The sequence below is a fragment of the Erpetoichthys calabaricus genome, chromosome 10 (assembly GCF_900747795.2).
Source record: "Erpetoichthys calabaricus chromosome 10, fErpCal1.3, whole genome shotgun sequence".
Taxonomy (NCBI): Eukaryota; Metazoa; Chordata; class Cladistia; order Polypteriformes; family Polypteridae; genus Erpetoichthys; species Erpetoichthys calabaricus.
Genome location: NC_041403.2, coordinates 74,679,951 through 74,704,543, shown reverse-complemented (window position 1 = coordinate 74,704,543; position 24,593 = coordinate 74,679,951). Strand labels below are relative to the sequence as shown.

The following is a 24,593-nucleotide window of genomic DNA, read 5'->3' as shown; positions in this document are numbered from 1 at the left end:
ACTGGAAGAGAGTCTTATGAACCGATGAATCAAAAATTGAAATCTTTGGTTCATCACACAGACTGTTGTATGCTGTTGAGTTGGTGAAAGAATGGTTCCTCAGTGTGTGACATCAAATGTTAAATATGGAGGAGGAAGTGTGATGGTCTGGGTTCTTTTGCTGGAAGGCAGCGTTGTTAACTTGCACAGAGTGACTGGCATTCTGAATCAAAAGGTGGCTACTTTGATGAATGAAAAATTTGAATCAAATTTTGTACAATTAATATTTCCTTGACTTATTTTTTTATTTGCCATTGTTTATTTGTTCTATACCTTGATTTCATGTAATTAAGACATTAAACTATGTGCATTTCCATAAATACTGAAAGAACTGGGCTGTTCTAAAATTTTTGACCAGCTGTGTATATATACAATTGCACACTCACACTTTGCACATTTTCTTGCAGGACATACACATACATAAACACTGGCCTATTTAAGTATTTGGACAAAACAGTTAACTAAATTCATTCAGGTTTGAGATAAAAACATTAAATATGAAACAAAACTGTGGAATATCACTCCTTGTTTCTGGGTATTTTTATCATATATCCTTAAAATATTTTACAACAACATTGTAGAAATGGTTATGTGAATTACATTGTGTATTTGTTAAGGCTAAAATAACTTATCAAATCCTCTGATATCTCTCATTCTACTCCCAAATTTTGAGATGTACTGATGGTGAAAAAGAAGCAAAGATCATTGTTTAGCTTTTAGGCAAAATTATTAAACCTTAGGTAAAAATCCTATTTTTCTATGCCAAAAAATGTTGGATTGTTTTGAATTTTGTCTTTATTTCTTTATAATATCATGGGCATTGGCTAATAAAGTGTAGTCATATTACATATAAGTGGTTAACACATATTTATTGGGATCTATTAATTGCCTAATAAAATGTATACATGAAACCTTAGAAATGAGTAGCTGAGCTCAGATAAACTAGCCAACATAAGGAGGAGCTGTTGATGGCTACTGTGGGTATTATAAGATGGTCAAGTGCATCTGATAAAGAATATGATCCGGGTTAGACCTGAGATCCAGGGTGTGACTACATTATTCATTGGCCTACAAATACCCCACATTATGTGGGCCTAACCAGCAGGTTTTTTCATGTCAAACCATTGAAGCATTAATTTGAAAACTGCTAGCCAGAAGCAAGTACACAAAAAAAGCTTGCTTATTTTATCTTAAATTCCTTTACTAATCTGCAGAAAATGTGTTTTGTGGAAACAACAAATTCTAAAAGAACATCATATGATGCCTTTTGCACCTTTTTATTATCACAACACATCCTGGTTTCTGATTTGACAATACACACAAATAAATAAAATATTCAGAAAGTTAAAAAATGAACAATCATACATAACATTAATGTGCATACCTATTATCACAATGGTAAGGTGGTGGTATTTTGGCTTACAATAAATAAATATATGAATAACTAAATAAATACAAGACAGCATGAAACCTTGCTGACAATTCAACATCACAGCAATTTCAAATGATAACCTCTGTATATACAATAGGGTGGATGAAATTACTAGTACAGCTACCATCATATTTTTTTAGAATAGAAAAGCAAAGCAACACACATTTAGTTCTTCATCACTAAAATATCAGATCCCAAAGCACTGAATATCATAAAGGGTAAAGACATTGCTGTGCATTAGCACATCATGTATTTTTCCTGGTTATATGATACAGCATGTTTTACATCTTGTAGGTCACAAGGAGTATACGGTCATTACTTGCTAGGTCATTGATGTCTGCAGTTAAAATGCAAAGGAAAATAGCACATTAGCAGCACACTGCAGATTTTAACTATAATTTCCTTTGCACAATATTACAGCAGTACAGGAAATTCATGTACCAGATCAATCTATGCAATCAGTAATGCAGCATCGTGGATACGTACCTGCTTGTATTTGTTCCCTGTGCTCTGCTTTCATAAGATTCCAGCCTTCTGAGTGACGAACAGCATAGAAAGATTGAACTAGAAATGTCCACAGCTTCTCATGCACAGCCTGGATTTCACACGCAAAACCCTGTGTGAGGAACGAATCAGCAGCTGCTCAGAGCCACATTACCATGGCAACCAATCATTATTCCTCTCAGAATCTACTTACTCCCTAAGCTAAATCAATGATGTCATCACTAAGATTAAAGATTGTCTGCTGTTCAATGCCATTTAGGAAAAAAAACACAATCTTAAAAAGCAAGAGAAGATTTAAACCCAGATTATATTTTGCTACCTTTACTGACTGATATCATATACAATCTACCCTGCCATTGTTTTTCAAGCAATATAACCCAGTTATATTACACCAAGGTCAACCACTTCGAAAATTCTGTATTTAAGAATTTCATACCTATGCACATTTTCTGCCATCATTTTCATGTACAATAATATAGTAATATTCAACAAAATGATCACATTCATTACAAAGGAACCCTAATTGCTAACACACTGCAATTAATGAAATGATAAGTTAAAATTCTTACTTTTTGGCATACAACTAATAAATTACAGATATCAACAGTATACTTTAAAAACATCATGGACTATAATGGATCTGATTATTCATATATTTTCTATATATTTTTGGGGGAAACTCATACTCATTATTTTACTATATGAACAAATTTTTTATAGTCATAGTACACCTCATGAATTTCAATAGAGTAAAAAACTATTTGGTATATACTGTTATTGCTTAAGGAAAACTTCATTGTGCCATGAGTGTGACCACTGTGTTTGGTTTTAGGGATAATGTGGTCAGATATTTTCCAAAGTAATGAATGGCATTAGTCTAATATCATCAGCAATTTATTCATTAAAAAAACAGCTTATTCCAATAGAGTAATATATATTTAACATTTTCTAAAACAGACCTACAGTAACACAGACTTTATCCTGAATCAAAACAGAGCAATACAATAAGACTTTCAAACATTATATATGCTGTATTCAATTTAAAAGCAAAAAAAACAGTATTTTACTATCTTAAATTAAATATTGGTAAATCACAGAGGAATACTATCTTGTAAATTCACTTTATTGTGAACAGCATGGCGATTCAAAAAGCAAGTCCTAAAGGTTCACAGCATTTGGACCTAGTTTATCTACCTGCCAAGTGTAATCTCTGTGTGGAGTCTGCAAATTCTGTGTTCATAAACATTTCTTCCGAGAGCTTTCCTTAGGTTTCCTCATGGAATCCAAATAAGTTGCTTTAAACTGTCTAAACTGAGTAAGGACACCAAATGGACATAGTGTAAGTATTTGCAATGTAGTAGGCCTCTTTATTTTAACTGCATATATTTAAAAACGCATAGAACTCTGACATTGAAAACATACTTCTTATATAAATACAAACTGAACTGACAGACAGGCTTCTTCTCCATTGCTACCAATATAGGCACAAGCTTCCTGCTGCTTTCTATTAAAAAAAAAAAAAAAACGATCTGAAGAAGAGGATGAATATTATACTGTTGTTTACTATTCACATGTGTGATTCTGTGACATTTACAAACATGTGACTTGCTATAGTAGACGACTGCTACATCAGAAGACTGAGACCAATAGACAGGTAGGTGTATAAGACACATACTGTACTTATCATGATAGTCAATACCTCCACCAACACACTGAAGGACAATGAAAAATGATAAGGCAAACACACAGCCTACATAAACATGCAGACAATTTTACATAAACATACAACAAGTAAATCATTTAAGAAGAGAATAAAGGTAAGTGAAGTACAACAAGCCCAGACAGAAAACTCTTGCTCTTAATTGTTTACATTCATATATCCTAGTAGTACTCCAATAATGCAGTATTCACAGTCTCAAGGCTGCAGTGAAAAATGTAAAGCTGTAAAATTACATACTTTATTCTTGCATTTGAAGTACAGTACCTACTGCTTTGGAAATTAATAGGTAATATAATGGTAACAACAGTCTTTATATATGAATGATTAATAAAACAAATTTACAGTTCTAACTAGGGGTGCTGCAGCTGCTGCTGAGCCCTTATGGGCAGTTGTTCCGTCACACCCGGAAGTGCTGCCCGAAGTGGAACGACGAGCACCTGGAGCACTTCCGGGTGCCTTATAAAGGGAGCCAGCAGCCAGAGTCAGGTGGGAGAGGGCAAAGCTTGCCAGGAGGAGTGGAGGAGGAAAAAGAGAAAGAAGAAGAAACTTGTGTTGTGCTTGTGGGAAACAGGGGAAAGAGTTTCCCACGAGGAAAAAGCAAAAAAAAAAAAAAAAAAAAAAAAAGTGTGCTTGAACTTGTGGCCCACGCCTGTCTGTGTCGGTTTGGATGGGTGGTGCGCCCCCTGGTGGTCCACAATATGTAATAAACATAACGATATAAATGTTTTCTTGATTCTTTTTTAACAAGGGGGCTCTGCCCCCTGCTCGCTTCGCTCGCCTACCCCCGGCGTTGGGTATCCTGAAATACATTAGTCGAGCTCGTTCGTTTTGGAGCCGTGCCTGCTTTGCCCGCGGCATTTCAGACGCGCGTTGTAGGCGCCTGCGTCCATTGATTTTATCCAGGCGGGCTCGTGTTTGTATATTCGTCAGTCGAGGTCGTTCGTTTTGAACCCGTGCCTGCTTTGCTTCCGCAGTGTCAGACGCGCGTTGTAGGCACCTGCGTTCATTGATCTTATCCAGGCGGGCTCGTGTTTGTATCGTTGAGCTGTATTGTGTTTGAATTTTGTGTAAAGCGTTCAGCGGTTTGTACAATCCCAAGCAGCACATTATTCCTAAGTTCACTCCACAGTAGTGCCACTCACAATATGGCGGTGACGCCTGCGCCTTCACTCCGCAGTAGAGCCACTCACATTATGGCGGTGACGCCTGCGCCTTCCGTTCTACCTTTATGGACCTGGGGGCCTCCGTAGCCTCTTCCGTTTGAATCTGGGCTGCAGCGCAGAATTCTCTTTTTTGTGTGTCCGTGTCGGTATGGGCGCGTTGTTGCTTCATTTCTCATTCACGTCATGAGCTCTTTCGTTTTTGAGCGGTGACTCCTTCGTGCGCAGTGGATCACACTTCGCTGGCAGTTTATGAGATGCGCGCCGTCGGCGCCTGCACAGTACGTCTCCTGCGTCCACCACCGTGTACCTGGGTCCATGCCATCCGGTTTACCATTCTCGGTTAGTAATATGGATAGTTTCATGTACATCTATCATAATGCGCATGGCAATAGGTTTTGAGGTACATAATATAAATAAGTCTAATCCCTGACTTTTAAGTGTATTTATCAGACTTATACATGTAATGCAGTCTTTTTACCTGTTTATGAGTGGAAAAATATATTTGATCTACAATTTGGTACCTTCTTGGAAATATTCAGCACCCAGTTTTATTAATTTTTTACAAGATATCACAAAAGATTGAGAAGGGAGTTTTTTTTCAAAAATAAATCAACCACCTTAAGGCTGTACCTGTCAATACTGGAGCAGATTCTTAAAAACTAAATAAGCCTACTGTGCTCTTCCAAAATTATGTTTCCTAACCATAATAATTTCAAACTATCAAAGAGTACAACACACAGCCTGTACTTGAAAGCCTGTCCTCTACAAGGCAAATTGACAGTGACAAAAGTACTTCCTTAAGTACTGAAATATAAAATATAAATACAATTGCTACTCCTTTCAAAATTGTAAGCTTTGGATCACAATAATGTTTCAAAGGCTACTATTACTTCTAAATATGTAGGTTTCAGAGAAAATGTAGTAAGAACTTTAGAACGTACGGTATCATTCACTGATGGAAATGTTTTCAGCATCTCAACTGCAATAAAGTAAGAACAGCAGTTTTCAGTGGTAATGCTTGCCTCTATGGCCTGAAAAATCTTCTCTAGCAGATATGGCTTACTGCTCATTCCTTGTGCCTAGAAACACAAATTACACAATTTTAATCAACATAAAATAATGAAACAGCATAAATCACTGCAGTCATACTGTTACTGATAAGCAATACTGAATAAATTAATCCTCTTGTAATACATTCATCATCATCAAATATTTACTCTAGTAACCATCGAGTGATGGTTACTCCTGTAATATTAAGTAAAATGTCTATAGGAGTAAACTGCAAAAATGATAAAATATAAAGTACAACAACTGACAGCTTAAGGTATATATACAGCGTCTCAGGAGGAATTCTAAACTTTTTTTTTTATTTGACATTACTTGTACTGAAAAAACTCAGCTATGGCATAAAAAAAACTGGATAATTTGAGAAAGGATACTAAATACACTAAACCTAGGTACTAGATAGAGTTAGTTCATTATTACTACATGGTTGTTTGTTTTTATCCATTAAGATAATGTGTTCAGTAGGCTATAAATCAATCTACCTTAAGAAGATGATGGAAGCCTTCAGTTGATATAATCTCAGAGAAATGTGCAACAATGTAAGATATGCATTCATCCTGTAATTCAGCCCCCAGAGATAAAGCCTTCTCCGCCCACTTCACTCCAGGTAGACTGCAGATAAGCTGGTCACTTTCCATCAGAATGGAAACCACATTTTCCTGGTTCTAAAAAGCAATGCAGACAAAAAGCACTTACATGACTATATGCTAAATAATGAAGGAAGTTTGTGTATTGATTTTCCTTTAACAGTATAACTTCTTCTACAAGGAATTGCACATTGGAACTCATATGTCTTTCTGTATTTATTTAACCAGCTATAGGCTGCAAAATAGTCAACCACAGAAGCTTTCCTAGCCAGTCAAACTGGATGAAGTATACATTTTCTATATTTTGGAATTATGAAAATTCTATAATATCCCCACATAAAGTGAAAAAATCTTAAAAACAAATAAGGCAAAAAATTCAAGAGAAAATGTATACTTTAGCATTTTAATCAATGCTTATTAATCTCCACTGTTCTAACTGTAGCATGCAAGATCATCATCTTGGGCCATCATCTCTATAATTAATGTAGTTACAAGTTCTCTTAAGCCTATTTTTTTCAGACTGAAGACCTGCTTTATTAAATCTGTGAATTCCAATAAGATCTCATTTCTGTCTTTAAACAGGAAAGCTCCTAAATGTCTTTAATCAAGCATTAATTATTCCTATGGCTCCTTTAGGTTCAGTATAAAAATGTTAAAAAGAAAATAAATGCTACCTTACTATAGTATTGAGCAATTACATTCTATCGGGTTCTTGTATATCATATTGACTAAGGATAATACAACATGAAGTGCATGTCCTTCAACAAAAGGAAACTTGTTAATATCCCCAACTATCAATCTAAGATAATAGTGATATGGCAAATATAGTCATTAGCATTACTATCCACATCATTAACATAAAGAAAATTAGCCAGAACCTAGAAATATGACAGTCTTAATCATTCTATAACTAGACAATAATACAAAAATAGGATGGGACAATTTTAAAAATATGAAAGCTATTTCAATTTATTTTGATAACTGTATAAATGTGCACTACAATGTAACAGGTAGAAATACTGTATGTATATAAAAATGCACTAAAACCATCATAAAAGGCACTGCTAATATCAATACTACTATCAAAGCAAAATGGCATCTTTTATTGGCTAAATAAAAATATTACTATATGCAAGCTTTCAAGGCCAAAAGCTTGCATATTGTAATCTTTATAGTTAGCCAATAAAATGTGTCAGTTTGCTTGACTTCTCACTACATTCATAATGGTAATGGTATAACACCCTAGTACTACCAAAATATAAATAATCACTATAATTACAGCTTAACTACCAGTTCAAATGCATATATAAAAACTAGTGTTCATGCTTGAAAACACAACAATGCTTCCTGCACAGTGGAGTGCAACTTCAACCAACACCAATGTTTAACATCCACCTGGATCATGCGGTGGCAGCCATTTTTGCACCAGTAGTCTCACCACTTATTAGACACTAGCAAAATACCCGCGCTTCGCAGCGGAGAAGTAGTGTGTTAAAGAGGTTATGAAAAAGTAAAGGAAACATTTTAAAAATAACGTAACATGATTGTGAATGTAATTGTGTTGTCATTGTTATGAGTGTTGCTGTCATATATATATACATATACACATATACACACGCATATACACACATATACAGATATATTATATATACATATACACATATATTTTTTATATATATATTTTTTATATATATATATATATATTTTTTATATATATATATATATTATATATATATATATATATATATATATATATATACACATACATACATACATATACACACATAGATGCACTTACAATAACATAGAAATCAATATAAACAACATTAACATCATTATCATATGAGAATATGAAGTAATATATAAGAAGCACATTTCATATAAATATAAATTATTAAACAGTAAAATCTTCTTCAATAATTTGCTACCGTGGCTTTTCGTTGGTCTGTCCAGGATTTTAAATCACATGTAGCTTGCAAACCGTTTCACGTATTGACTTGAAATGTGGTACACATATAATACGTCACGTCTGCTATCCGCTTTATGGGTGATGAATGTATTACTCTTTTTATGTTTATTTTATTTTAGAATCAACTCCTATCTGCGCACACCAGGGCGGCTGTGGGCGGATGCGTATGGTGTATTCACTCCATGTTATCGTGCATTGCGCTGTCACTGGTATTTTCATAAAAGAATTTGAACAATATATAAGAAGCGTATAAATTATTAAACAGTAAAACATTAACATTTAAGAAGTAAAGTTACATTGAGTACTACTGCAGTGCCTTCGGGTATACCTCATTTTTTCTTTGCCCATTACATGCTTAAATGTATACATTTTTTGGTGTACCTACCCGAGAACACGCGACATATAACCGACCGTGGGAGAAGCCTGGATTTTAAACACGCGTTGAGTTCATCTGCTGGTCTCCCTCGTGGAATAACTGGTAATGTTTGAGTAAAATCTACAGCGAGTAAAACGACATTACCTCCTTTTTTTTTTTTACGATCTCTGAGATCTTGCTTTTTTCGGTTCAAGGCTTCATAAGCTGTTTTATGTTCAATGTTGTACTTAATAAGTACTAATTATCCCAAACCATCATCTTTGAATGTTGCAAGACTTTCGCCTTGTATGTAGATCGGGGTAATTACATTCATTGCATTCCTAGTCTGAATCACAATCTGATTGTATGGGTGGTTACCTGGCACTGTAGGGTTGCCACCCGTCCTTTAAAATACGGAATCGTGCCGCGTTTGAGAATGAAATTGCGCGTCCCGTTTTGAATCAATACTGGACGGGATTTATCCCGTATTTTTTTTATCATTTTTTTTTTTAAAGCAGCGTCTCATGCAAATCATCCCACACGCATTTTATGAAGATGCCTCCTTTCCTACTTTTGATTGGGTAATACTTGATGTCATCGTTAGTTTGATTGGTGTTTTTAACTGTCCAGTGAGGAGGGCGTGTCTTTTAAGTAGAGTGTGGAAAGTGTTGGCACTGAGATGTGGCGTCAGCGCCATACTTGAAGCCCCTAACGTTGCGGTCAGCAAGTCGGCTAACATCCGCCATGTGCCGTCTTTCAGTTGCGAGAAGCAGATCATAGAATGGTTGAAACTGTTGCTCCTTTTTTTTTTGTACGATCTCTGAGATGTTGCTTTTTTCGGTTCAAGGCTTCATAAGCTCTTTTATGTTGTATGGTGTACTTATCCCAAACCATCATCTTTGAATGTTGCAAGACTTTCGCGTTGTATGTAGATCGGGGTAATTACATTCATTGCATTCCTAGTCTGAATCACAATCTGACTGTATGGGTGGTTACCTGGCACTGTAGGGTTGCCACCCGTCCTTTAAAATACGGAATCGTGCCGCATTTGAGAATGAAATTGCGTGTCCCGTTTTGAATCAATACTGGACGGGATTTGTCCCGTATTTTTTTTATCATTTTTTTTTTAAAGCAGCGTCTCATGCAAATCATCCCACACGCATTTTATGAAGATGCCTCCTTTCCTACTTTTGATTGGGTAATACTTGATGTCATCGTTAGTTTGATTGGTCTTTTTAACTGTCCAGTGAGGAGGGCGTGTCTTTTAAGTAGAGTGTGGAAAGTGTTGGCACTGAGATGTGGCGTCAGCGCCAGAGTTAAAGCCCCTAATGTTGCGGTCAGCAAGTCGGCTAACATCCGCCATGTGCCGTCTTTCAGTTGCGAGAAGCAGATCATAGAATGGTTGAAACTGTTGCCCCTAACGTTGCGCCACGGCGTGTGGTTCGTTTATACCTCGTGTCTTCTCATTAAACTTTTATCTCGCGAATATGTTATTGCAATCCGCTGGGGGAGCGTTTCTATAAACTTAATTTAAACTTACGTTTTACACCGTGCTTTGTTTCCCTTATGAACATGCTTGAATGCTTCACTCGCTCCCTTCTCAATTGTTTAATTAATTTTTTGCTCTTCGGTGTTTGCGGCTCTTACGTCATTTCCCCCTACTTCGTTGTTTTATCTCGCGAATATGTTATTGCAATCCTTAACGGGAGCATTTCATTAAACTGATTGAAAATAGTTTAGCATTTACCTTTTTAGTAAAAGGCGAGCTTTTAAGCCTGAGAAATCACCCCGTAAATGCACACGTTTAATTGCACATGTGTTAATATGTATGCTTACACAGTATTAAAAGACAGTCAAAAATTAACGTCATTTACCTTCGTTCCCGCGTGTGACTCGTGCTGTAAATCTCTTCCTTGTTTTTAGTTCACGTCATTACGTAGGAGGCGTGATGACGCGATACGTGACTCCGCCTCCTCCATTACAGTGTATGGACAAAAAATATGTTCCAGTTATGACCATTACGCGTATAATTTCGAAATGAAACCTGCCTAACTTTTGTAAGTAAGCTGTAAGGAATGAGCCTGCCAAATTTCAGCCTTCCACCTACACGGGAAGTTGGACAATTAGTGATGAGTGAGTCAGTCAGTCAGTCAGTCAGTCAGTGAGGGCTTTGCCTTTTATTATTATAGATTAGGTGGTGAAGGAATAAGGGTCAGGGGATGATTATGGGGCTAAAATGTCCAGGCTGTGGTGGGCAAATCAGCCACAACATTGGGAAACACCCTACTCTTTCTGAAAAATGCCCAGGGATCATTATAACCACTGAGAGTCAGGACTTCAGATTTACAGTGCATCCGGAAAGTATTCACAGCGCATCACTTTTTCCACATTTTGTTATGTTATAGCCTTATTCCAAAATGGATTCAATTCATTTTTTTCCTCAGAATTAAACACACAACACCCCATAATGACAACGTGAAAAAAGTTTACTTGAGATTTTTGCAAATTTATTAAAAATAAAACAATTGAGAAAGCACATGTACATAAGTATTCACAGCCTTTGCCATGAAGCTCGAAATTGAGCTCAGGTGCATCCTGTTTCCCCTGATCATCCTTGAGATGTTTCTGCAGCTTAATTGGAGTCCACCTGTGGTAAATTCAGTTGATTGGACATGATTTGGAAAGGCACACACCTGTCTATATAAATGCAAAGAATTATTATTATTATTATTATATAAGGTCCCACAGTTGACAGTTCATGTCAGAGCACAAACCAAGCATGAAGTCAAAGGAATTGTCTGTAGACCTCCGAGACAGGATTGTCTTGAGGCACAAATCTGGAGAAGGTTACAGAAAAATTTCTGCTGCTTTGAAGGTCCCAATGAGCACAGTGGCCTCCATCATCTGTAAGTGGAAGAAGTTCGAAACCACCAAGACTCTTCCTACAGTGAAGCATGGTGGTGGCAGCATCATGCTGTGGGGATGTTTTTCAACAGCAGGGACTCGGAGACTAGTCAGGATAAAGGGAAAGATGACTGCAGCAATGTACAGAGACATCCTGGATGAAAACCTGCTCCAGAGCGCTCTTGACCTCAGACTGGGGCGACGGTTCATCTTTCAGCAGGACAACGACCCTAAGCACACAGCCAAGATATCAAAGGAGTGGCTTCAGGACAACTCTGTGAATGTCCTTGAGTGGCCCAGCCAGAGCCCAGACTTGAATCCGATTGAACATCTCTGGAGAGATCTTAAAATGGCTGTGCACTGACACTTCCCATCCAACCTGATGGAGCTTGAGAGGTGCTGCAAAGATGAATGGGCAAAACTGGCCAAGGATAGGTGTGCCAAGCTTGTGGCATCATATTCAACAAGACTTGAGGCTGTAGTTACTGCCAAAGGTGCATCGACAAAATATTGAGCAAAGGCTGTGAATACTTATGTACATGTGATTTCTCAGTTTTTTTTATTTTTAATAAGTTTGCAAAAACCTCAAGTAAACTTTTTTCACGTTGTCATTATGGGATGTTGTGTGTAGAATTCTGAGGAAAAAAATGAATTTAATCCATTTTGGAATAAGGCTGTAACATAACAAAATCTGGAAAAAGTGATGCGCTGTGAATACTTTCCGGATGCACTGTACATCTCATCTGAAGGATGGTGCCAATTTTTATGGCACAGTGCCTGTGTCGTTGCACTGCAGCATTGGGATACATGCACAGAACACATGGTAAGTGCCCACTGATAGCCTCACCGACACCTCTTTCAGCAGTAACCCAAGCTTTTTCCTAGATGGTCTTCCATTAATGTACTGGCTGGGGCCAAACACGCTTAGTTTCAGGTAGATGACCTGTTCTGAAGTGCAGATGGTATGGCTGCTGTCAATCTTGAATACATTCCTCCTATATGTGCTATGATGGGGATTAATACAGCTTAAAGTATATCTTTGTTGTTGTCTGTGTTGACACTAAATACTTTGTTGTTTACTCTGAAAATCCAATAAATAAATTGCAAATAAATATAATGTGTTTATACAGATATTCTACTAAAAAAAAAAGCTTTTGTAACTTTGTTTCTCTCTGACTTTTATCAAACAAGCATGGTCGGTCACTCAAGATGAAAAATATTCCAGCTTACATATATGTTTCTAAAATATCTAGTGGAACAAGCAATTTATTACTTTGGGGAGCGGGGTCTGATGTGCATCTTTAAAGACAAAATATCAGCCACTACAATGTTAAGGAAGTGGATATGACATTCTTGTTTTGTTATTAAATATGCTTTATCAATGCTGAACTAGTGTTAGGCATTTTGAGTATTTTACTTATGGTGATCAGCCATGGTAGTAGTACTGCTGCTTAATGGATCAAGCATTCTGGGTTTCAATCCAATGTCTTGTTGCTCTCTGTGGGGAGTTTGTTTTTCTTCCTAATATCTGTGTGTGTTTGCCACTCACATTCCTGTAGTCTTGCTCCCACAAGGCTAATTAAACCATCAGGAATGTATTTATTGTACATGATGCGTGTTCCTAACAAGAAAGAAAAAAGATGCTGTGACTTATTAGTACAGTACTTTATTAAAATTGCAGCTTAGCTTATTTTGCCTCAGCTTTTTAACGTCTACACCGTTCAAAGACACTCCCGCAGTTCTTAAACTATACAGGTAACAAATGTTGACTTAATTAAAATAATTTAAAAATGTAAACTTTTTGTAAATCTTCTCAGCTGCAAAATATAAATGTTTTTTCAAATATACAGTTTTGGGTGTCATTGTACCTACAATTTTTAAGTGCTTCATGCCAAATAAAATTAAGGTAGCCATGCAATAGGCCTTCAGCAATTTCCGATTTGATTTCTAAGCTCAGGAAACATTAGCATAAATATAATTTTTCTACGTCATAATTTGTTTTTTAAAATGATCAATAATTTTGTTTTTTTTATTGCCCAAATAAGTATTATGTAAAAGAGTAATAATCATAATTACCAGTAAGCAACTGGTTTATATAAATAAATTATTCTCTAAAATAAATGTATTCTTAACACCAGAATAAATGGAAATGGTCATGTGGTCTAAACAGTGACTTTTTCTGCTAAATTGGATTTTTAATTATACAGTGTAATGGTTATTGTATCGCATATACTTACAGTATAATTGTTGCAATCAAAAAATTTGTATTACTCAAAAGGCCACTTTCCATGTAGAAACAACTCTGTAAAGTGTCTAGCAGTTCTTAGAATTTCTTCTTTGGAGTTTTTGTGGGAACAGTTATGATCAGGACTGCTCTATGCTAGATTCATTTGCTGTTTAACAAAGCACTGCGCTTGAGGAAAATGATCCTTAGAAAAATTTGTGCATAAACCTACTTACAACCAGAAAATAATAGCTCTCTTGCAGAAAACATTCTATTAATTGGAGTGTGGGGGGCTCAAAAGTTTGCTCCTGTTTAACCATAATAGTATTGTTGTAGGTTTATGAATACATTTTATGCATGCCAACTATAACTTTGTTGTTTTACTTATCACACTTAAAATTCTGCTTTTTCTTCAATGTTCTTCCAGAGTACTCAGTCTAAAACATCTAAAAGAGATGTGGGGATTGCTGACTTTGCTGTAGGATGCACTGTTAGTTACACCCATGTCTGCATATTCTTTTTCACTGCTACTTAGAAAGAAGAAAGGGTTAGATCACAGCAAATCCAATGAACAAAACTGAAAATATAACTTTTAACTAATAAAATACATTAGTTTACATTTCTTACATAAAAAAGACACTATTATACATTTCATGTTTTACAGACTGAGGGCAAATGTGATTCTTCTATTGTAATTAAACCTTTGATTCAACAAAGAACAGAAAATAGCCACAGACTAATAGAGGCCAGTTGTGAATAGCTGGTATATACTGATAGCCAATTAAAATGCAGCATTTCTATCCTTGTCCATAACAGCTGCATTTTCTTCCAGCAAAGTAATTTTTCATTTTTTAATCGTGTTATGGACTTAAGAGTGGATTCAGATGCCACATACCTTTTTGTTTTTATTAATGTCTGTGTAATGCAATTTGTATAAAAAAGCATTTCACTTTTTAACATCATACAGACACTTTCTGCTTTAATAATAACATGAAATACTTCAATACAACAAAGCATGCATGTACATATCATAAACATAGATACATACTGTATATCCCTGTGTGCGTCCTGTGTGCGCATGCGCGGGGCACTCTTTAATAAAGGACATCATTGCTGGGGAGACACCACACATACAATAATCAGCTGCACGCCAGCAGAGATTAAAATACTTGCTGGGGAACTGCACAGTACTTGCTGGAGAGACGCCACAGCCATGATTATCAGCTGCATGCCACACATTACATCAGTTCCTGGGGAGACTCTGCTGATTGCCCACTGTTGTAACAGAAAATTAAATGCATATTACCGACAAGGCGGAAGTACAGGGAAGGGCGAAATGAGTGGCACAGTCACCGGACTCTAGCAGATGCTTCAAAGGCCGTCTGGCACGTCACAGAAGACAGAGAGGACGGGATCTATAAAATATCGCGCGGCCGATCCAATCGGATTTCGGTAAATGAAGTAACACCTAAAACATAAGGCACGAAAAATCCAATCGGGTACTGAGACGCGGAGACCAGCTTTCCCAAAGAGGTGGGATTAGTGTTTGTTGTTATGCAAGTGTTCACTCTGAGGATGTCAGATTTGCGATTAAGAAGCTTGGCCCGGTAAAGTGTCAGTCGTTGAAGGGGTTTTCCTAAATATACGAATTTTCATGATATTACAATAGGATGACTTTTAAAAGTAGATTTATTTTCACACACATAAAATCCGTTGCTGGGGAGATACCACACATACAATAATCAGCTGCATGGCAGCACAGATTAAAATACTTGCTGGGGAACTGCACAGTACTTGCTGGAGAGACGCCACAGCAAGCTAAAATAAAGAGAGGCAGGATAGGAGATCTTCAAACAGACACAACACATCAATTAACAGCCACAGAGGAGAGGATAAATGTAATATTAATTATACTTACTGTATTGTCATATACGTTTCTTTTTTATTATTATTTTACTTTAGGCTTCTTGCAAAAATATTTTTGACAAAAAAAAAAATTAAGACAAGAAACAGAATGAGGTCAAGGTCCCTTGCCATTTAATATAGACTGTTCCTGCTAATGTTTATGCACTACTGTTCTAGCGCCCGTTATTGTAACGGGCTTAATGTCTAGTTAATTATATAAAATCTTTACAAGTCTACGTGACAACCCAAAGCTATACAAGCAATGACCTGTGCTTTTACCTTATTAAAAAAGGTAAATTTATAGGACTCAGCACCTGATATGTGATAAAAAGTTTTAACTTTGCCACAAAAAGTAAGAGATAAACGGTACTTGAGCACATTATTCAAAAAAATCTATAAGCTTGTCTTACCAGAGAAATGCATGTTTCTTTAATAATATAGAAATAAAACATAATACCACTTCAATGCCTCAAAGTACTTCCCAGTTATTTAGGTCATGTTAAGTTGACAGTAAATATTTGCATATAAAATTAGTGCTTAGCATATGGGAGGTTCTTACAGTTCCCACAAGCTGAATTGAATCAGTATATTCTGATTATTTCTTGTCCCTCTGACCATAGATTATTCTCAGTTAGTGATCTGAGTTGCCATAGGTAAGGCTTGGAAGGCACACGGTTTCAAACTGTACCTTAACATGCTCAGTTGTATGTGCAGAGCCGTATGTTTAGAACGAATTGAATGTGAAGTAAAGCACAGAGAAATTACTTATCCTTAAGTATAAAAACAATTGTAGTTTAACAAGAAGAAACATTTTTCCTTTTTTTCCTTTTATTCTACGTATATAACAACTTTTCTCTACTCTTATGTGGACTATTTGCTTTGAATTTCACTAAACGTTTTTAAAACAAAACCTTTTTTGGACTGAGAGATTTCCTTTGGTACACATTTGACCCATGCTTGATCCTGCCTTACTTACCAGCAGCTACATACATGTTTAGTATGAAACAGATTGAATAAAATGTATACAAGACTTGTTACATAAAAAAAGAAGCCGATGCATTACAATAATTCAGTATATTAGTACTGAACACCACCACCTGTTTGTGACTCCCAATCTTAATTAAAAATTATAATTTTTTATAGGTTAAACACAAATTTTCCTGATAATTTTAAAAACAGACACAAAAGAACAATTAAGCAAGATTTTACAGAATTTAACAAACCTGATCCTTTACATGATTTCTTTTTAACTATCTTTTTTAATTTCCACTTTTTCAGCTCTTCTCTTCAGCTTCCTAAAAAGTGGACAACTCACAACCCTTCTAATTAATCGCCATTTCTATGGCCTGATCCTTATGTGGGTAGTAGGCTTAGCATGAGCAATAAATACTCATTTTTTTCAGGAAGTCCTAGAAATTCTTTCTGTACACAAGGGCTGTTAGGACCCTGTTTGAACTCAAAGTTGCAAAATCATCCGATGCAACCCTGGGGTGATGTGCCAGGCCTATTCCTTTTCTTCTACCCTTTCTTTTCAGCTCTGTTCTTCATTGCCTTCTATTCTCAATTAAAGAACTTGATCTGGTCTCTGTTTTAAAGATATTTGTGGAGTGGTATAAACAGCACACAGGACAGATCAGTTAAATAAAAGGGACTGAGGAACTAGCATTTGTGTAATGTAACATTGGCTAGCCACCTGAAAGTAAAGTTTTGTTATGTTCTCCAACACATGTGGTTACCATTGTTGTTGCAATTGTTTCTACTTGACCTCCTGCACAATTCAGTCAATCAAATCATGAGTTAATAGTGTGACAGGAGAAGTTAAACTGGGATGAACAATTACATAAGACATGGCCACAACTGACAAGATGCAGTACCACTACCTACTATTAAACTGTGCTACAATCTTTACTTCGCTAATAGCATCTTTGAGCAAGGGTTCTAAGCATAATACAGGCAGTAACATCCTTATCTTATCTTAAATCAAATCTTAAAAGATGAATGATACACTTCATTAGAATACAGGATTCAAAACATTTATAAGCCTTTTAAGGTTTATTATCAATCTAAATAGCTAATTACGCATGATGAACCATAGTTGTACTACCTATACGTGATTATATCCTTAAATTTCATAATTAAACATAAATATGAATGCCAAGCAGCAGGTTAGGATGTTTAAAGTTTCTATTAAAGAAAAACACAGGTACAGTAGTAGTAACAAAATTATAATAAAAAAATTCTTGATTGGTGATAATACTATAATTAATTGAATGTACAATATAACAGTGCCCTGCGGTGGGCTGGCGCCCTGCCCGAGGTTTGTTCCTGCCTTGCGCCCTATGCTGGCTGGGATTGGCTCCAGTAGACCCAGTGACCCTGTGTTAGGATATAGCGGGCTGGACAATGACCAACAATATCACAGACTATTAGTATCATGAATTTGTTATTTAATATATGGTACTGTTCAGATCATATACATATTTATAATTTGTTTGACTGTACATTGTGTTATTTGGGAATGAACATTGTATTTACAATTCTAGTTTCTCGGTTGTGTAAGAAAAACACAAATATTATAGTATTATCTTCTATAATGAATTACGGAATTCAAATTTTGTTATCTCTACCTTTGCTTTTGTTTAATAGAAACATAAGTAATCCTTATTTGGTCTTTTGAGTTATTTGATAATACTGCATGTTCTGTTTTCTCCAAAAAAAGGTGTTTATATACAATGATAAATGTTGCCATCTACCTAGCTAAAGAATTATTCACAAATTAATCAGCGATTACATAAAATGGATGATAAATGCTACAGCCTGTTTATTATGGCAGAAGCTGCAGGCAGAGTGGAAGCCGCAGAACACCAACCCCAAAAATATATTAAATCTACAGTATAGTGGTTTAGCAGTACTATAGAGAATGAATAGTTTAGGGAGTTTTACCTAAAGAATATGTGGCTGTTGTGTAGGAATACATTAATTGAAAGGAAAACAATTTCAGTATTAACTGATACCATGAGCTGAAAATCCCTGCTCTAAAATTAACAAAGAATGACCCAACCTATATATGGAATACATTAAATGTCTGCTTTTTATAAATTTGAATACATAATTACTATTTAGTAAAACACTTTAGTTAGTGAAGATATTACCATTTATATTGTTTAGATAATAACCATTTATACAGGATCTCACATAAGGTGTAAGACATTAAAAATCAACATATATTGTGTGCATTAAGGGAAAACCTGGCCTCTATTAGAATATTTAAATATGTATTGTACTTATTAAAAACTATAAAGAAAAAAATCCATATTTATTTAAATACAGTACAGTATACACAGAACATTTTGAATTAATAGGACTTAGTTTTAGTTCATGAGTTATTCTCAAATGGAATTTTAGTGAAACTGTAAAAAGACATTGACTCTAAACAAGCACAACTACACTTATCATCCCCACCTCACCCTTTTCCACTTCTTGGGCTTCAATGTTACTACAAACAGCAGTTTACTCTAAAATATGAGCCATAAGGAGCCTAATAGAATGCAAATATGAAAATGATTATATTGCTTAAAACAGCAAGGTGTATAGCTATAGATTTATAGAGCTTTGCTATTACAGATTTAGTTTCCTTCTCGTAATCAGCAAGTATATTTAAACTGTTTTCAGCCATACTGTACATAATATGCATTTTTAGATGAATAGCAGCAAACTATCCGGCAAAAATCATGGAAACAATAGCACATTTGTTGAAGACTCAAGTAACTCCTCTTACTGATTAATTTTATCTCAAATGCAATGCACCCTGCAGTGCTCACTTTAAATAAGAACAGCAATTTCTGAACCAACAGAAATTATTTAATATCCTGCAGTAGTAAAGGTGAACTTGTTAAAACTAATAAACATGCTCTCAACATTATGACACAAATCAATGAATAAGTCCATCTGTATGTAACCTAGTTTAGTTTTTCTATGATGCTTTAGGCAGCATTAGTCAGGATGACCTGGTTTTTAAGTTAATACTTGCCATGCATTTCATTTAGATAAATAAAACATATATAGACATTACTGCATTTTTATCAGAATATTTCTACAGTCTACATAGTATTTATTTAATTAATGTCAAAATAACACAGATGATGAAGCTTTAAGAAAATCAAAACACCTAAAACTATATATTATTTGTATATTACTTCAAAAATGACAATGTTTCAGTTACACAGTATATAATTAACAGTTCAAGTACTGCATTTCCAGTTTCTACATAAATAAAGCCAGTTTCTAAAAGGAGTTGAAAACCAGAAGGAAAACAGGCAGATTATTATCTTCACAGATTACTTGGAATTGTCAGTGCATTCATTGTTTGAAATAATTAACCTCTCCATTACTTGCAAAATAAGCATCATTTCTGATTCAGTTTGTTACATTTTCCTCCACAGTTTAAAAAACAGAGAACTAGAAGAATTGACCATTCAGAAATAAAGTGAATAAATTCAACATTTTAAGAAATCAGAGTACCAAATCACACATGGTACTTAACAAACATACCATGGACTGTGTGACAGAACACAGGCAAGCTCTTTGGATCTCCATTGGAAGGAATGCAAAATTTCTTCCAGACCAGCACTTCAAGAAATATTTTGCAACCCACCTAAACAGAAAAAAAATCTGGTTTACAATATATTAAATACAAAACAAAGATAGACCTTCTATATTTGAAACCACCCTAACTCATATTTAAAGTGATTATAGAATAAGACTGCTAAAGCTTTTATTGACCCCAAAGAAGAACTAAAGAAGTTCATATTATTTAAAGAATTGCAACAGTGGTGACTTGTGAATAACTATGGTAATTTATTTCTCATTCAATATGAAGTTATTACTCTAAGTAAAAATTTAGTGAATGTTCTGTATCAATAAACAACAAAAACAACATTTATTTCTATAACACATTTTCATAAAAAATGTGTAGCTCAAAGTGTTTTACAAGTTAGAAAACATTAAAATTGCAAAAGACAAATAAATAAAATAAAACAAATAAAATAAAGCGTATATTTTTTTTATATTTGCAAACTACATATTTTTTTACTTGTGACAAAAAAGCATGCCCAGGTCTCTCTCCATACTCTGAATATGTCAAATAAAACAAAAAAATCATCCAAATACTGTATATATTTTTATTCTTATTATACAAAGAAGGGATGATCAGAGAGAGAGAGATCTTATAGTAAAAAAAGATACCAATAAAGATTAATTGACATCTTCATTCCTACTTGGTCTTTCCCCAGACTGTCTGAAAGGATGTCTTCCTCACTTTCTATCTCCAGATTGTATCACTGTCTCAGATTATCTGAATCGTTTTCTTCTCACAATGAAATTCTCATATTCATATCCTGATTAGACTCTATACTGCAATAGCAAGGACTGAGGAGTGATATTTAAACCCTGTTCAAGGAATTCTTCAGGGTAGATTTGAGTCCATAAAAGGTATTAGCAAACGTATTGTTTCAAATGTCAATTATACAAGTAAGTTCAGTTTAAGCACCGACCTTCTGGTCAACACCAGTTACTACATAAAGAGAGCAGAAATTAGTCACATAAATAAAAATAATTAAAAAAAAAAAAGAAAAAAACATTTAGACCTACCAATTAATTGGATCCCTTGGCCTGTTTACACTTGCTGAGCTTATCTGTGGTTTGTACTGTATGTTGTGACTTTATACTGTATGCATGCCTCTTCGTGTTTCATTATAAGTCGGCTTTGAGTGGGGTTAAGAATGAACTTCAGATGAGAAAATATTTTCTCACACAAATATGCAAGGCCAAAGGCAGAAAGCAATGCAAATGATGCAACCTTTTTTTAAAGACAATTATTTTTTTCTTTCTGAAAGAGATGCAAGCCCATACTGTGTACCTTGCAAATACACACTTTATTCTACAAAGCAATTATATATCAAAGTGTAGATTCCTGTTCAAGAAAAGTGTCTGTAAGTGTTGCTTTGTCCTAATTCTTATTAGTATTATTAGATTAGCTAAACAAAGAATCAAAACCTTGTGATGGCAGGTCTTTTTGCTTTGCACCCTCCTGCATCAGAACCTATTGTCTATGGGGAAGGTGCAAAAGTTTTAGATTTGTCAAAAATTTTGATCTCCGGTTTTTGATGGATTTCAACATTTTAGGATCCCCTGATACAGAAAACATCAATATCTTGATGATGGGTGTGTGTATGTGTCTATGGGTCTGTGTGTCACATTTTCTTGAGGACTGTCTAAAATGGCAGGATGGAAAAATACAAAACTCAAAACTTAAGCCTGTTAGGAGATGATGATGTGCTAATTCACTTTTGAGGCAAATCATGCAAGTGAAAAAGGCACCTTAGAGGAACCCTCAAATACCGTAATTTTGCAATTAATTATGAATTTTTCTCATCAATTGCTTTCATAATGACCTTTTCTATGATCACAAAGATCAGCATCAGACTGGTAAACAATCACTGAAATGTTATAGAATAGTTCAGGTAACTTGGTTCCTAAGGCGTAAAGCCTACTGATCCAAATTTTTTTAGTTTTAGTTTAGCTTAAATTTAATAAATGTTAAAGTTCTTATCAGTGGCATGTAAAGTTACTATTTGATGCATTGTTAAAAAAAGAGGTAAGATAAAAGATTTTACATCTTGTTGAAAAACTGTACATTTTGGAAGTAAAATATTCCCTAACAAATATGAAAATGACTTTGGAAAATCCACACAAACACTGGTAATATATGTAATGTGCACACTTTAAAAATGTGATCTTTTACTGATCTTTCACACCTACTCAAATGATACAAATCACTGGTGTGGGAACTCCCACCTGCCCACTTCATAATGCCAAAATCTGGTAAAGTGAGGGAAGAAATGAAAAGGGAGAAAGTAGATATATGTAGACAACAGAAGGAAACATGTAAGGATCTAAAAAGTAGCCATGGAAGAAACAACATTTTCTGTCAGTGGAACAATAAAGACTTTGTTGAGGTGAGTGTGCATATGGCTGAAATACATTTTTGAAGCTTTAAAGATAATTGGCAATAAATAATTAAGATATTAAGTCACAGTAAAAGAAAAACAAAATGGTACTGATGAAAGAAACATTTTTCAGAACATGCTGTTGTTAGTGACATTTGGCGTAGCTTGGCAGAGACTACTGTACTGCATGAAAAAATTAATTGATTTATTATATTTAAAAGTTAGGTATTTTTAACATTCAGATTATTATTTTAAAACTGTTGCATTCTTTATTTCTCTTCAGACATCTGCATCAAGTGTCTCTTTTGTAAGCAGTACTGCTTATGACATCAAAACTGTGTAATTTAGTGCAGTCCCAGTACAGAAGTAGACACAAAAACAATAACAGGCAGCATAATTTTACTAAACAAAATAACATTTTCTTTGCTTAAAATCAAAAAAGAACATTCAGATAACATACTGCACTTAGGCATTCACCTATTTATTGCTTTGCCTCAGTAATTTTGTAGATTCTCTGCAGTTTCTCTCCAGGAATTAACTCATATTTGTGTTAACAGCCCACACAGCATGTTATGCTGATTGACAACAGCTGATGTACAGGCAAACTAAAGCTTGTCATCTCAGCCCATCAAAGATAATTAAAACTAGTTATTAAATACATATACAGTTAGGTCCATAAATATTTGGACAGAGACAACTTTTTTCTAATTTTGGTTCTGTACGTTACCACAATGAATTTTAAATGAAACAACTCAGATGCAGTTGAAGTGCAGACTTTCAGCTTTAATTCAGTGGGGTGAACAAAACGATTGCATAAAAATGTGAGGCAACTAAAGCATTTTTTTTAACACAATCCCTTCATTTCAGGGGCTCAAAAGTAATTGGACAATTGACTCAAAGGCTATTTCATGGGCAGGTGTGGGCAAGTCTGTCGTTATGTCATTATCAATTAAGCAGATAAAAGGCCTGGAGTTGATTTGAGGTGTGGTGCTTGCATGTGGAAGATTTTGCTGTGAACAGACAACATGCGGTCAAAGGAGCTCTCCAAGCAGGTGAAAGAAGCCATCCTTAAGCTTGCAAAAACAGAAAAAACCCATCCGAGAAACTGCTACAATATTACGAGTGGCAAAATCTACAGTTTGGTACATCCTGAGAAAGAAAGCAAGCACTGGTGAACTCAGCAACGCAAAAAGACCTGGAGCCTCATGTATAAACGGTGCGTTTCCACGTTCAAATCGCGATGTATAGATAGATAGATAGATAGATAAAACCTACACTTGGCGTAAAGCCACGCACTTTTCTATGGTACCTCATACCCTGACGTACGCAAGTTCTCTGTTTGGTTTTGCAGACTGGCGGCACCCAGCGTCAAAGCAGTGCTACTGTTCCTGTGTGGTAACCCTTTCTTAGATCCACATCCACGATGGCGGCTTTATCAAATACACTGAAATTAACCGCATATCGTTCATAAATTTAATGCATCTGATTGTAATTAACTTGTAACAATATAATGGTCCACAGAATGGTCAAACTATTCTAAATACCATAACTGCTTTAGCGTTGCTACTCTCATTGCACCTTCTTCTTCTTCTGTCAGCTGCTCCCATTAGGGGTTGCCACAGAGGATCATCATTTTCCATATTACTCTCACTGCACCACTCAGAGTATTTATATCACTGTATCTGAGTGTGAATCACATATCTACAGCAATGGGAAACA

The 24,593-nt window shown here is 35.3% G+C and overlaps 1 protein-coding gene across 1 annotated transcript in view; it reads right to left on the bottom strand.

Moving 5' to 3' along the window:
* btbd8 (BTB domain containing 8) overlaps positions 1 to 24,593 on the bottom strand; it is a 139,417-nt gene that overhangs the window by 22,865 nt on the left and 91,959 nt on the right. The window contains exons 10-13 of the mRNA XM_051932783.1: positions 20,419 to 20,521; positions 6,406 to 6,588; positions 5,800 to 5,937; positions 1,958 to 2,087 (exon numbers count right to left, since the gene is read on the bottom strand). Coding sequence (XP_051788743.1) covers positions 1,958 to 2,087; positions 5,800 to 5,937; positions 6,406 to 6,588; positions 20,419 to 20,521 — 554 coding nt within the window. The remainder of the gene's footprint in view (positions 1 to 1,957; positions 2,088 to 5,799; positions 5,938 to 6,405; positions 6,589 to 20,418; positions 20,522 to 24,593) is intronic.